The 16,716-nt window shown below is 40.8% G+C and overlaps 1 protein-coding gene across 2 annotated transcripts in view; it reads right to left on the reverse strand.

Annotated features, from left to right (window-relative positions):
* The window catches only part of LOC139468288 (rap1 GTPase-GDP dissociation stimulator 1-like), a 100,401-nt gene that overhangs the window by 17,691 nt on the left and 65,994 nt on the right, over positions 1-16,716 (reverse strand). For both annotated transcript variants that reach the window (XM_071250167.1, XM_071250166.1), the window contains exons 6-8: positions 14,619-14,747; positions 1,326-1,451; positions 429-572 (exon numbers count right to left, since the gene is read on the reverse strand). In XM_071250167.1, the coding sequence (XP_071106268.1) occupies positions 429-572; positions 1,326-1,451; positions 14,619-14,747 (399 nt within the window). The remainder of the gene's footprint in view (positions 1-428; positions 573-1,325; positions 1,452-14,618; positions 14,748-16,716) is intronic.

Here is a 16,716-nt window from a genome sequence, read left to right on the forward strand (position 1 = left end):
TTATATTAATAAGTAACAAAGTTTTTTGCATAATATCATTTGAGTGATCCAGCAGCAAATTTAGGACCTAAAACTGGAACAGACTGTTTTAAGTGTTATGTATTGAAATATTGAATACATAAGTCAGCAAATATGATACCACATTGAAAACATAATGATACTCTTTGAAACTAACGAGAAAAGAGTTTGAAATGTTATTTTCTTAACTTTAAGAAGAGCAATAAAATATCACATTTGGGACCAAATCTTTCAGAGTAATAGATGTATTGGTACTGCATTGATTAGTTTCTTTGCATAGGAAACATGTATTTTAGGTTTTGTTTTCTCAAAGATTTTCGTACAATACGGCATAATATTATTTTGGCCCAAGACACTCAACGATTTGCCTGCTGACAGGGAGATGCCAGCTTTTGTTAGTGGAGCATTACCTCCAACCAGAAGGGACACCAGGAGGTCGGATGCCATCTTGACACACTGCAGACTGTCGTCATCAGATCGCCCAGTGTTACATTGGATGATCTTGATCAGGTGGTTGCTGAGGCTGGTGTCTGCTAGGGTGTCCTTGATCTTATCTGCAGGGGAGGGAGATTATTCTATTATTGTCCATAAGCATCAGTTTACGTATACAATCTACAATGACATCAATATAACAGTGAGATGAGAAGTGTGTCTTCAGACCTGCACACATGAGCTAGTGAGTTGAGATATGTCCTGAGACTTACAACTATCAGCCAGAGAGATGGGGAGATCTACAATATGTCCTGAAGACTTACCACTATCAGCCAGTGAGATGGGGAGATCTACAACATGTCCTGAGACTTACCACTATCAGCCAGTGAGATGGGGAGATCTACAACATGTCCTGAGACTTACCACTATCAGCCAGTGAGATGAGGAGATCTACAACATGTCCTGAGACTTACCACTATCAGCCAGTGAGATGAGGAGATCTACAACATGTCCGGAGACTTACCACTATCAGCCAGTGAGATGGGGAGATCTACAACATGTCCTGAAGACTTACCACTATCAGCCAGTGAGATTAGGAGATCTACAACATGTCCTGAGACTTACCACTATCAGCCAGTGAGATGAGGAGATCTACAATATGTCCCGAGACTTACCACTATCAGCCAGTGAGACAAGGAGATCTACAATATGTCCTGAGACTTACCACTATCAGCCAGTGAGATGAGGAGATCTACAATGTGTCCTGAGACTTACCACTATCAGCCAGTGAGATGAGGAGATCTACAACATGTCCTGAAGACTTACCACTATCAGCCAGTGAGATGAGGAGATCTACAACATGTCCAGAGACTTACCACTATCAGCCAGAGAGATGAGGAGGTCCAAGATGGTGTCCTGGTGACTTTCTCCCTCCTTGGAGGCCAGGACACTGACCAGGGTCTTCGGCATCTCAGACTCACTGATCATCTCTTTGCCATAATCTGGAACAGTCATGGAACATCGGCATTACACAACCAGAATACCACCATGCATTTTACTTTAAAAAAACTAAAATAGAACCCATTAACTAAATTTAAACTAAGGTGGTGATGAGGACATGTTGAAAATTTATTAAAAATTGTAGTGTTAACAGGAATTTATGGCTATGATGTTAAAGAGGTAGGGTATTCACATAAATCATATTAATTTAGAAAATCAACTTTTTACAAATGTAACAACACTGAAATATGTAGACTGTATTATTGTTTATTTTCCTTATACTAATTGCCACACCTATCTTAGGTCAGAAAACAGTTTGATAGATAAAGATAAGAACAATATTAAACGATTGAGCTCCTTCCGTCAAAAGAAGACTCTTCAGGTAGTGGGTTATACGAGTGCGCCAGTATAGATGTGCCAGTAGCAGGGTGTCCAGGATTTACTGGGTTATAAGGGTTAGATGTGTCAGTAGCAGGGTGTCCAGGATTTACTGGGTTATACGAGTAAGATGTGTCAGTAGCAGGGTGTCCAGGATTTACTGGGTTATAAGGGTTAGATGTGTCAGTAGCAGGGTGTCCAGGATTTACTGGGTTATACGAGTAAGATGTGTCAGTAGCAGGGTGTCCAGGATTTACTGGGTTATACGAGTTAGATGTGTCAGTAGCAGGGTGTGCAGGATTTACTGGGTTATACGAGTAAGATGTGTCAGTAGCAGGGTGTCCAGGATTTACTGGGTTATACGAGTTAGATGTGTCAGTAGCAGGGTGTCCAGGATTTACTGGGTTATACGAGTTAGATGTGTCAGTAGCAGGGTGTGTAGGATTTACTGGGTTATACAAGTAAGATGTGTCAGTAGCAGGGTGTGCAGGATTTACTGGGTTATACAAGTTAGATGTGTCAGTAGCAGGGTGTCCAGGATTTACTGGGTTATACGAGTTAGATGTGTCAGTAGCAGGGTGTGCAGGATTTACTGGGTTATTCGAGTAAGATGTGTCAGTAGCAGGGTGTCCAGAATTTACTGGGTTATACGAGTTAAATGTGTCAGTAGCAGGGTGTCCAGGATTTACTTGGTTATATGAGTAAGTTTGTGTCAGTAGCAGGGTGTGCAGGATTTACTGGGTTATTCGAGTAAGATGTGTCAGTAGCAGGGTGTCCAGAATTTACTGGGTTATATGAGTTAGATGTGTCAGTAGCAGGGTGTCCAGGATTTACTTGGTTATAAGAGTTAGATGTGTCAGTAGCAGGGTGTCGAGGATTTACTGGGTTATGCGAGTTACACATGTGAGTAGTAGGGTTTCCAGGATTTACTGAGTTATACGAGTAAGATGTGTCAGTAGCAGGGTTTCCAGGATTTACTGAGTTATACGAGTTAGATGTGTCAGTAGCAGGGTGTGCAGGATTTACTGGGTTATACGAGTTAGATGTGTCAGTAGCAGGGTGTGCAGGATTAACAAGCTGAATGGGCTTGTGCACAATGGGCGGAAGCCATCACCCTGTTATGATAATCATAATGTACTGAGGGTCTATTTCACTGTGGAATTCCATACAGAAGTATAAACAGCGCATGAAATTTCTGTGATTTATGAGAAAATTCCATAAAGTTGTATTGCGATGACATGTACATTACATGCATTCAATTTTTCCGTGATTAAGCTACAAAGTCTCTCAAACTGTATGATGATGAAAATAATAAGGACTAAGACTATTAACTCATAGACTCATATATTATACACACCATTGCCATATTGAGCAACTTCCTCCAATAATTTGTAGGTAATCTTAATAAGCGGAGAGGTATATAATCTGCCAAGTAACTATGACATTTAAACTGTCACCAATGCTCGATCTCTGGAAATAATATTAAGTTATTGATTATATGATATTAATAATCTCCCCCTATGTTCTTTTTCAAATGGAATATTTTGGGGGAAATATTTCGGAAAGAGTAGAAAGAGATAAAGAATCTTCACATTTCTTAAGTGCCAGACAACAGAACCCAACCTTATTCAATATTCATAAAATTCAAGACTTGTATTTGCACTTAAATTACCCAATGAAATATTCATCAAAAGATGAAGACATTCCGTCTATCCCTTCACCTGACGTATGTAACTGTAAACTGTCACTGGAAGCTTCCTTATCTCCCCACCACACATGACGGAGTAATCCCATAGGTCATCCTATCAGAGGAACTACAGGAGAAGAAACACAAGCCCAAGACATAGTCATTTGTGGGTAAGTCCTGCATGATGATCAGCATAGCAGTGTGTGGTTCCTTATCAACACACAGCTACATCGGAGCAGTGGTTGCAGCTGATCAACCCCTGGCTATCTGGGGTTCTGGAGTGAAGGTGTCCCCTTGGGGTAGCACAACATGGGATAATCTACTTATATACTACAGCCTTGTCATAGAAGTATTATCTGGAACATCAAATGTGTGATAGAGTAGCTCCTAGGTACTGTAGCTCACTATAGGTACGCTTATATAGGGGGTAGTTAGTTGTGTGAGGTGAGGTGAGGTGAGGTGAGGTGAGGTGGGGTGGGGTGAGGTACAGAGTGAAAAGGAGAGGTCTTAAAGGTTCACCACTTTGGTGAAACCCACAAACAAGAGGGACAGTCAGTTAGCCTAGTAGTTAAAGCGTTCGCTTGTCATGCCGAAGATTCGGCTTAGATTCCAAACATGGGTACAATGTGTGAAGCCCATTTCTGGTGTCCCCCGCCATGATACTGTTGGAATATTGCTAAAAGCGGCGTAGAACTAAACTCACCCAAAATCAAGAGTGGTTCTGACATACTATAATCTGTCACAGCACATCTTGGATTCAAACCACAATTATAAGATTCTGGCATGCCTAATATGGCACATCTTCCCGAGGCAAGGGCGTTAACTGACTTAAGTCTAGTTTTCACCCTCTCCCAGATGAATGTGGCAGCTCTGCACAGCTCTGCACAGCTCTGTGCAGCTTTGCACATCTTAGATGACTGCTTAGGCAAGTGATATAATATTGCACGCAGCTTTTTCTACCATTTGTCCTCTTATGCTGGTTGTAATTTACTGGGCATAGTTGCATCCCTTAGCCATGCCAGGATCTGCTGGTTGCAAGTTTTATCAAATCCTTGGTCTGCTAGCCCTGTGAGTTCCACCAAACTGGTAAACGTGCACCACATACATAACTTTGGGCTTTCCTCCTAAATGAAGCTGACACACCTCCTCATTACCGTACTATCATGAAAGCCATGTTTAACCCAACCCAACTCCCTCCATCACTGTGCTGGTTGTGGTGAGCAATTGAGGGCAGCTTCACTGATGACTGAAGACCTACCTATATCTCTCACAACACTTAATTAACACAGAAACATTCCGGGAGTCTCATGGCATGCTGTATTTGATGATAGTGTAACTCCTAGTTTTGTGGTAATTAAATATACTACTCAAAAGAAGTTAAGGATCACCCGATTCTTTCATAAAGGTAAAGTTAGTCTGTCATGACATGAGAGATTAACTATAGTAATATGAAAGAATCAGGTGATCCTTAACTTCTTTTGAGTAGTATATGTGTGACCATGGCACTGAGACTTAATCTCATATGGATGCCAACCTCTGTATTTCTGTATGCAGGGAACTGCAAGACAATGCTCACTTTGCTTCCCTTACAACCACATTGCAGAGAATTGGGTGGAGAGCACTGGTCCAATGATTGATAGAACTGAGTGAGGCACACACTTTGAATGCTGAGGATTGGTTAAAAGTTTGATAAAATGGAATGATCCAGGAGGTTTCATTGGTGAGGATTGTTCCAATGATTGATAAAATCCAGTGCTCCAGAATGTGTGATTAGTGAGGACTTGTTCAGTGATTGGAGGCGAGTCAGGGACTTTGGCAGCAAAGCAAAGTGACAAAGATGAAAAGTGAGTGAGTGAGTGGGTGGGTGTGTGGGTGATTGAGTGAGTGAGTGAGTGAGTGAGTGAGTGAGTGAGTGAGTGAGTGAGTGAGTGAGTGAGTGAGTTGGGTTTAACACCACTTTTAACAGTATTCCAGTTATATCACAGCATATCAGCTTGATTTGGGAGGAAAGCCCAAAAGGATGCAGGTCTCTGACATTTACCACTTTGGTGAAATCCACGAGCATGGTTATGGTGCTGACAAACCTAGAAACATAATCGGGGTAAACCGAGGTTCGAACCCACAATCATATGTTTCTGGCTTGAAGATGACATGTGAGAGAGTGAGTTTGGTTTTACGTCACTTTTAGCAATATTCCAGCAATGTCACGGCGGGGACAAAGATGACAAGATCAAATGTATAACCAAACTCCATCAACGCCATGATAACCTTTAAAACAAAACCCTTTAACCACAACCCTAACTCCAACATGATCATCACCCCCTACAATAACATCATCCCTTCAAAAAACATTATAACCTCACAACCCTTTTTACAGCCATGACATGTTGACCCTGACAGCAGCCATGCAAAGACCCATGAAGGTGTCATCAACGGCACTTCGGTGAGACAAACATTCCAAATTAAAGATATCATGTCACTCTTCGCACAACAATTCACCAAAGCAAAAACCATTTACAAATGAAATCATTCCAGCTCTATCTATGATAATTATGTATATGGATGTGTCACTTCTCCTGGAAGAATAACACCCTTTCCTTGTAAAGGCTAATTCTGTTTTCTCAATGCTAACCTTTCCACAGGCTCACAGTTTATCAGATACGTTCTTGACATAAAGGAATAATTTCCCCTTCATCTTGTACATAAACAATAATTCTTACCAAAAGATAAACATGGATATACTAATGGTTCCAAATCAAAGGAATTTCTGACAAGTATACAGCAAGAAGTCTCCCCACCCACACCATAATCTTTTCCATCCATCAGAAGTATATTGAATTAAAGCGAGCATCCCAGTCTGCCAGAGTACCAGCAACTAGACAGAAAAACTGGGATGAAGTCATACAGATACAGCCTCCGAACTTATGTCAGGGAGTTTAACGTATACCACTTAAGGTTTGAAGGGATAATCACTTATGTCATATATATGTATATATACACTTGACATATCATGAGCATAAGTTTTGTGTATCAAGGAAAAATGAAATAAATAAAAATGTCCTTCTCAAAAGAGGAGCAGTATATTCTTGAAACAGTTTATGAGGAAAGTTATATCTAAATAATTGAATTATTTAAGATTGTAGTTGATTTTTGGCTACACATGACCCAGGTTCACAGTTTGGTAAAGAAAATCAGCTCAGAAACCTTAACTGGCTCACTGGCCCAGTAAGTGAAGGGGAGATTTGACTACTTTTGACTTTGTGACTTTTTCAATACATCAAACAAAATCATGAAGCAAGCTACCCTGGGCCCACTTGCACAAAGCGATCTTAGCGCTAAGACTATTGTAAGCCTATGTTAAAGCATGGGAGTTACGATCATCTTAGCGCTAAGATCGCTTTGTGCAAGTGGGCCCTCTGGTCTGTCTTGAGAAGTTGTTCTCTCATTGTGTACACAGTTGGAAGACAGGGCGGCACTCAAATTGTCTATCTTGCAAGTTATTATGGAGTTTTCAGTTCTAAGACATTAAGATCACATTTACTTTTGTCCTCTATGACTTCTTGTTACACACTGGAATATGTAAGTGTAGTTTACAATGTGATCAGACTTGCAGGTTACAAGGACGTTGCCAGTAGAGTTACAGTCGTTTAACCATTATGTAAGTCAGTTTCATGATTTGTTTGTTTGTTGTTTAACGCTGCATTCTGCAATATTCCAGCTATATGACGGTGGTTTGTAAACAATCAAGTCTGGACCAGATAATCCAGTGATTGACATCATGAGCATTGATCCACGCAATTGGGATATGATGACATGCATTAACCAAGTCAGCGAGCCTGACCACCCGATCACGTTAGTCGCCTCTTACGACAACTATACTCGCCTTTTACGGCAAACATGGCTGCTGAAAACCCTGGATCTTCATGGGTGTCAATTGTATGAAATAATTACAGTAAATTCCAACATGCCAAGTTTCCCATCCCATGTTATGCAAATTTGACTAAGGTCAGTGAGTTTGGCTGAAGCATACAACAGTTTACATAGATAACGTAAGCAGTAAATAGATAGCCTGTTCACAATAGTTTTTTAAGTTGTTTATCCAATCATCATAAATATGCACGATAAATTCTGCGTCCTTGCTGTAGGAAGTAAACAAAATTAACTGCACACAAACATCCCAGCAGCTTGGTCTGCACGTGCCACAGCTTTGTGATCACACCTCAGATGAAGAGTTCTTGTCGACATGGAATCAGCCATTAGAGGTGCTGCCAAATTGTTTCCATGGTTTGGGACTGAACTTGTAGTCAACCCAAACTGCAACATCTCCCACAGCAGATGAGGCAGGAAGATTGAGGCAGCAAGATGATGTAGTCAGTGGTTTCTTATAATCGACCTTCGGAACACATTCCATGTCCGTTTCTTGAGTCTGTCACTTCTTCTTTCATCACAGACATGGAGTGAGAAGTCCTGGCTGTTTCTGGTGTGTTTCAGCGTACGTCTACACGACACAGCGTTCTAAGAGGCAGTCATTTATTGTTGTGCTGGAGATACATTTTACACGGCCCATGGGAATCCAGGTTAGAAAAAGTCCTTAGCACCCTAAGCTGGTTGTAAGAGACAACTTAATGAATCGACCCCGTGAAGATCCGAGTTAGAATAGGTCCTCAGCAACTCATACACCCATGAAGATCCGAGTTAGAATAGGTCCTCAGCAACTCATACACCTATGAAGATCCGAGTTAGAATAGGTCCTCAGCAACTCATACACCCATGAAGATCCAGGTTAGAATATGTCTTCAGCAACTCATACACCCATGAAGATCCGGGTTAGAATAGGTCCTCAGCAACTCATACACCCATGAAGATCCGGGTTAGAATAGGTGCTCAGCAACTCATGCACCCATGAAGATCCGAGTTAGAATAGGTCCTCAGCAACTCATACACCCATGAAGATCCGGGTTAGAATAGGTCCTCAGCAACCCATACTTGCCGTTACAGACGACTATGTGTGTCGTAAGAAGCAACTAACGGGATCGGGTGGTCAGGCTCGCTGACTTGGTTGATGCATGTCATAGTATCCCAATTGCTCGGATCGATGCTCATGATATTAATCACTGGATTGTCTGTACTGGTCCAGACTCGATTACTTACAGACCACTGCCACATAGCCGGAATATTTCGGAGTGTGGCATTAAACAACAAAACAAACACACAAACAAACTTAATGAATCTGGTGTTCAGGATTTGGTGACCTGGACTTAATGTCATTATATTCTGCCAGCAGGGAGTTATGCTCATCCTATCAATTGCTGGATTGTCTGGGTCCAGACTCGATTATAGCTGCAGCAGTAAACAAAACAATCTTTTGCGGTAAACAAACAAACAAGTGTATGAAACTATTTGACTTTCAGCCAGTCTTTCTCTGCCCTTCCTATCCACCCAGTAATACTGTCTGGTGTGTTTAGCTGATAAGGGTTTACAACCACAAATACTGAAATGAATTATTTCCAAACTGTCAGTGACATACATTCCCCCATCACTGTTGTATATGGACCTGGAGTGTTGCCATGCATATATACATAAAGATATTGGTGAGTACTGTCAAGGAGCTTAATTTGTTGTCTTTTAACATTTTTCACCTAAAAGAAAGTTCTTGTATGTTTAATTGTTTTGAGTTGGAGAGAGTGAACAGGTACATGGTGTTGTATGCAGTAGGCTGCAGTAATGTAGTTATGTATCACTGTTGCCCAGGGCAGACAAACAAGTGGTCGACACAGTGAGCAGCTACCAATGCCTTCACAGTAGTGAGTGAGTGAGTGAGTATGGTTTTATGCCGCTTTTACCATTATTCCAGGAATATCATAGCAGGGACACCAGAAATGGGCTTCACACATTGTACCCATGTCGGGAATCGAACCCGGGTCTTCGGCGTGACGAGCGTTCGCTTTAACCACTAGGCTTCTCGACGGCCCCTTGTATGCAGTAGACTGCAGTAATGTAGTTATATATCACTGTTGGCCGGGCCAGACACACCAGTGGTCGACACAGTGAGCAGCTACCCATGCCTTCACAGTAGAGTAACAGACATCTACACCCTGAGAATGAAAGATCAAGCAGGGCTAAAGTGGCCACGACTAGCCTTTTGAAACTGTCGCTCGTCATGGGCTATCAGGAAAGCGATAATTACAAACACATACTTGCAAGCCAGTAATGAGGGAGTGCAGCTGACAGTTAAACAGCCTACCCCTTTGTGGTGTGAAGACACACTAGGACAGCCAGATTTTGGTAAATAATTAGTCACCAAATCAGTCACCGGGTAGATTATGGATAGCTGTAAATAATCAAGTCTGGTCTAGTAAGGTAGTGACTGATTGTATGAGCAACCGTCCTGGCCATGTTAGGTATGTAGACTTACTTTAAGCCAGGTCACACATTGTGACCAACCAATCCTCATGTTACTGATGGCTCTTCGCATTTGGGACTTGGAAACTATTCTTCACTGGAATCTTCTCAGGGGTAAACTTTAACCAGAAACACGGGACACTGCATGTCAACCATGCAATTCAACCAGGAATCTCAACAAGGTGAACAGAAACATGCATGACAAGAAACATCCGAACTTTCCATGTCTACTACTTTACCTTGAACTCCTCGTCTACAATTAACTACAACTACAGAAAATGTACAATTCCAGACATTCTACCATCCTATCAGAGTCAACATCAACACTGCAACACTCCATGATCACTGATGGCATCAAAGCTTGGCACAGACAACAACCCCACGCTCTGCAGCGGTAATTCCGCAAAGACCTCTACATCAATTACACATACTGCTCCACTCTCCAGGTCACCTCGCAGCCACATCCACACTCATCTTCATCAATAGCTGCAGGAACAACGACATGGCTTATGACAGCTCTGAATGTGACCTTGCAACACTGTGCCTGGACACTAGGGCCGCAATGAATACACTATAAGGCGAATAGGATTCGTATAATGAATATAGGGTAACGAATACGAATATTTATTCAAGAATTATAACAAGTCAGCAGTTGATGTATTATTTATGATATTCAGTGAAACAATAACAAATTAAATTATTTGACATGGTTTGTTAGTTATTACTTTATTAATATATCCAGGTACTAGTGTCTGCTCAAATGCGACAATGACCAGTGACTAAAATACTGTCACTGAAGAAATCTATGTATATATAATATGTTCTTATGGATATTTCAAGGGTCAGCGTATGTAAATGCACATGACTGCATATTCATGAATATTTGATTCTAGTGACCACAAATAACAAATTCAATTCATGAATGGATACGGTTCGATTCACCAAATACGCAAGTGAATCGCAACACCATACTGGACACTACACAAATAGTAACGTGTCTCATAAACTGCCATCACTGTTCCCCATCACATAGTCTCCACTACAAGTTTGTTTGTTTGTTTGTTGTTTAACGCCGCACTCAGGAATATTCCAGCTATATGATGGTGGCTCCACTACAAGTATCAACCAAGCATGCATCCTCAAGCAGATACAATCGCCCACATCAACCCTAGTCCTTGGTCCATGAAGTGTCCCTACTTATCAGAACCTTCCATGCAGTTGTAACCCTATTTCCCCCACCAAGATGCACACCTCCTGACACATGGAGCCAGGTGGAGCCTGTGGCTGTCGTAAGTTTATGTCGAAGTATAGAAGTTACGATCATCTTAGCACTACGATCGCTTTGTGGAAAGGGGCCATGGACACTAAATGTGTTCATGTGGAACACACTGGAGTTTACATGTGAGGGGTGGATATAGTTTACATCTGTGATAGTAGGTGGGAGATAACCTTTGATGATGCTCTGACTCCAGTACAAATGGTCTATAAAAGTAGATGGTTCCAAGGGACAGAAGGGTTTCAGATACAGCATGGGTATATCCCATGTGGTTGCTGTTTTCATTCCAGAAAAATGTGGACCATTAAAAACACTGTGGATGTTCAAAGATTAGTAGCAATACTATAACTGACAGGTCACATTCATATCTGCCCATCTGTTTACATTTACTTACCCCTGCCTGTCTGATTATATTTCATGCCCCATTATTTTAGAATCCGCCAACACAGACTATGGACCACCATGGCCGACTAGTTTATAATTAGAGCAAATGAAGACAAAGGGCACTAATAGCGATACGGCTTGGCCTGGATGAACTTTCTGGTTGTACAAGAAGTAGAATTGTGATTATGGTTCTGGGCCCATGTTCACAAAGCAATCTTAGTGCTAGATGATTATTGTAACATACATTTAAGTAATGGAGTTACAATAAGAGCTACTATGACTTTGTGAGAGTGGACCTAGGTGTGTAGTACGGTCAGTATAGGAATGTTATGTACTATACATCCTCTATATGCCACAGGTCATCCAGAATAGCATCATAGTGTGATCAATAGTGATCTGATATGAACAAAAAGAAATGTTGCAATTGCAGTCACATCCATATCAACGTGTAAATACCTCAGTGAACAGGAACAAAAAGTTTGCGTATTCTGCACAAGTGAATCCTAATCAGTATTATTTAAGAGAGAGAAAGTACACTGCTTTTAGCAAGTTCAGCTTAAATAATGAATGTCAACACCAAGAATGGTCTTCAACCATCTTGGTCCAAACTAGGACCAATGGTATAACATTACCCATCTTCCTGAGGCAAGTGAGTTAACTGGCTATAAAAGTCCAATTTCCACCCTTGCCGAATTAGGCTTGTATTATGGAATTATATTTTGGCTGGACTAACGAGTCTATGCATAGTCCAATCTAAATCGTGCAACGAAATCGAAATCCGGTTCGTAAACTGTCATGCAGATTTCGGTCCGTTGCAGGTTTTGCAAAGCATGTGCACCGCGAACTCATTGTCAACAGATATTTTCTAGATCTTTTCATGTTTCTCATCAAGGTGCTCACGTGATTTGATGCATTTCACAGGGTAAGACTCGTTTTATCACAATATAGATCTTGATTGTTGATCAGACGTCTTAACTGGACGCCGCCATTTTGTTTGAGGCAAATGCTCGTGATACAAGAGGTGGAATCTGATTGGTCCATAGGAGAGGCATGGAAGGGACGTAACTTGTAATAGCCACAGGTGGCGCTACGATCGAGCCCAGAAATTCCAACCTCGTAACTGGTCAGTTAACTCTCTTGCCTCCAGATCATGAACATTACCAGGCTACATTAAACTCTTCATCTCAGAAACAAATGAACATTAGGCCCTGTAGCTCACCTTTTTGGAACATTTGTTCCTCATAACTGTTGAACCAACAGTTTGGCTTGTAACTAGATTCAAATCTTAGTGAATATTACAGATAGCTAAACCTGACACTTTGTGATAAGGCCAAACTTTTTTTACTTGCTTTGCAGATCCGCCGACTGTAAATGTTGCAATGGAAATAAAGTGAGAGTGGTAGTGGGAGGTGATTGGGTGGGTGGGCATTATAGAGAAGTCATACTGATAGCTCTCTCTAATATCCTTATTGTGGACCTGTCTTGTGACTTTCATGTCTTTTGTGAGGTAATCTTGTTTGTCATGACAGGGTTTTTATATTTTGAGATTATTGAGACAATGTGAGACTGTAACCAAACAGAGTTGGAGCAGGGTTTGATGAGCACCAAGCCGTATTTACAGCAGCATCATGAAAACCTACACAAAGGACAATCTTCAGAAATTATTTCCAGAAAGGAAAAAGGGTCTTCACCAATAGGGTTCCCAAACAATGAGCTGATATTTTCACCATTAGGTTTCACAAACAATGAGCTGATATTTTCACCATGAGGTTGAGGTAATAGTAACTCACCAAAACACAGAGCACCATCCCATACTTTTTACCAAAAATAACTCATTTCAGCTTGATAGCAATGTAAGAATCGAAAACTCATCAATGTGTAGAACGTCAATCAAACAGTCAAGAAATAACTCATTTCCAAAAATACTCTACTGTTGGTATCCAAATATGAAACAATTTACAAGAACAGACAATGACTATCATAGTCAACCAGCACTTTAACATTACACCAATACCAACATAACCAAGGCAATTGCCCTCCAACATTGATACCCACTGTCTACTACTACTAGCTTGTGGAGATGTTTATCAAGCCTGAGTGAGAAGCTGTAGTGTAGATCTGCCCTGTGGTATGGTGACACCAAATGTTTATCTGAGTGTGTGTAGCATCTCACTGCCAACATCAACATTACCTGGGGTAGGTGTATCTACTGGGCATTGTTGTAGCATAGCTAACTGTAGATCCTGCCACTACATTGCTGAACTCTGTGTCTTCAAGCCAACACTGGGCTGAGGGTAGACAGATGGCTGATACCATCTGATCTTGGTGTACAGTGAAACGTTGTATTTGTGTTTCTTATGTGTTGTGGTATGTGTCTAACGCTGGTAATATTGTATCTGATTCTCAGAATAGACTGGAATAATGTCATACATTTTGAAATATTCTGTAAACGTAATGGGAAATCAATGTCAGTATAACAAGCAAGATGTAAGCTGCATGTTTTGTAACTATTTTTATGAATGCCGAAAAAGAATATATTCGTAACAGACTGAGGAATCAGAGTTAGTGCCAAGATCATAGACTAACACTTAGTCAATAAAAACATTTCCTTAAAATAAAAAAAATTTTTTTTTAGAAAGAACCTTTCCTCTTCTGCTGTGACTTGGTTAGTTTGATCTAGACTTGCCTAGGCTTTTAGTAAAAAATATACCCCAAAAATATAAATTCCAGTCATAGTGCAGGACTACCAAGATTGTTAAAGGCTGAGTAATTCCAGAAAACATGTCAACAGCGGAGGACACCACAAAACGGCTCTACACATTGTACCCATGTGGGGAATCAAACCCTGGTCTTCAGTGTGACGAGCAAATGCCTAAACCACCAAGCTACCCCACCGGCATGAGGTTGGATGTATGCTGTAGTCACCATTATTACAGCTCTATCATGGCAGTCTGTCATGAGGCTTGTGGCATTGTAGTGTCTTTGAACATACAATGTACAACCTTGTGGGGCTCAAGGAGGGAACAGGTCCCTGACACCTACCTGAGTCCGCTATGCTGCTGATGGTGAGCAGTGTCATGTTGGTCAGTCCCTGGTCTGTGAGGTGCAGCTGCAGACACTGGTCCAGAAGCTTGAGGACGTCCTCCTCCAGGGCCTTCTCCTGCAGGGCTTCTGCAACACAAGGGTATACCAGTAAAATACAGGCGGCCTATTCACTATGCAGTCTTAGCTGGGACAAATTTTAGCAACTTGAGGGGGGCACGGGGGGCCCAGTCATTTAAGGCGCCGTGATTCGCTGTGCAGAGTTGCATCCCTTGGGCGAGCCAGAAACCTATGATTGTGGGTTCGAATCCCGGTTCGCCCTGATTATGTTTCTAGGTTTGTCAGCACCATACCTGTGCTCGTGGGTTTCACCTAAGTGGTAAACGTCTGAGACCTGCATCACTTCGGGCTTTCTTCCCACATTAAGCTGACACGCCGTGATATAACTGGAATACTGTTAAAAGCGGCGTTAAACACAACTCACTCACTAGCAACTTGAGACAGAAAATACAACTGCCATATGAACAGCTGAGCCATTGAAGCTGTCTAAACCTTTCTCAAAATAATCTTATTTATGACACAAATCTTAGCTGACGAGGAGCTCTTTTGTAACGGGGGTAAAATAAGCTGGGTGTTTCCGAATGATGTTATCGATTATTCAGGGAATTCCCTAGAATAAAATTTGATTTTAAATGTTTTATAAGATTGAAAACAATTAAATCGCTATTGAAGATAAATGTTGATGTTATGATTAATGATGTAGCCTCATGTTATTGTTATGTGCAAGTGATCAATGAAGTATTTTATCATAAAACTGTTGTTCTTTATAGACAGATATTGCAAGTTTTGAAGACTAGTATATAGAATTCGAAATGATGATGCCGAAGGAAAATGAAAATGTGAACATGAAAAATATACACGTAAATAAGTAGCAATGATCGCAAACTTGAGACACATCGCAACAATGATTTTGTTTTCAGGGAGCATTGCATAAGCCACGTTGTAGTTGTGGGATGTCGCAAATGTGACATATTGTTGCGATATATACGGGGATTCACATTTAACAACACTCTTTTTATTCGTTTTTTTTAAAACAAATGAAAAGAATGTTACCAGTGTATTGTGTCAGCTGAAAAAAGTATTCTTTAAACTTAATCTATCTCCTGTAAACACTGACTATGTAGGATCTCACATCAGGCAAATGGGAAACTATCTACCAGGACAAGAAATACATGCATTATATCAGAATGGCCAAATGCCAAAAAACAAATAGGTTGCCTCAAACACAAATGAACAAACATTCTTTTGCTGGATGTGAGAAGGAAATCCTGAACAGATAACAATGAAACGCATCCATCCATCTCTTCCCCCCTACAAACATGTATACATGACGTCTTGCAACTGCAACATGGTTTAGAGCAAAAGGAATGATATGTAAATAAACCTTCCCAGGTTGTAAACCGACCTTATATCCTAAGTATCGTTTACACAACACTGAATAATAAACTTGAATTGTTTTCTTTTATATCGACAAGATGCTCATTCCATTAGACACTATAGATTTCAGACGTCGTACGCATAGTCAAAAGGAAACCACTCTCACTCTCCATACAAATTAGCTGCCCTAAAAGAAAAGGCCACGGCCATTGCGATTGCATGCACCTACGAAGCTGTTGTTTCAACCGAAAAAAACAACCAAAAAGGTACATTGTTTCAACTTGAAACAACATACCTTTTTCGTTTTTTGTGTGTATATATACAGTAAAAGCCGCACGATTTTGGAATATATTATTCCAGATAAAATAATAATTTCCGATACAGTTTGTTCTGACTATTGCATCAAAATTCTTTGAAGTTGAATCATTGGGTACTTTTTGACTGAATCACCGGTAGATTGTTGCGAGAACATGTGCACAGCTGTTTGCTATTTCATGAGAAAATACACACGGTAATCTTCATCTCTGCATATAAAACAATGCCTTGGAGAACAGGAAATACAATCTAAATGATAAATCATCATGTTTAGTGAAGTTTATATCAAATTTCATATTTTTATCGACCAAGTTTGTTATACCTGTTTGTTCACCTGAATTCGCTG

Source organism: Haliotis cracherodii, unplaced genomic scaffold, assembly GCF_022045235.1.
Source record: "Haliotis cracherodii isolate W230 unplaced genomic scaffold, xgHalCrac1.p SCAF_2, whole genome shotgun sequence".
Classification (NCBI taxonomy): Eukaryota; Metazoa; Mollusca; class Gastropoda; order Lepetellida; family Haliotidae; genus Haliotis; species Haliotis cracherodii.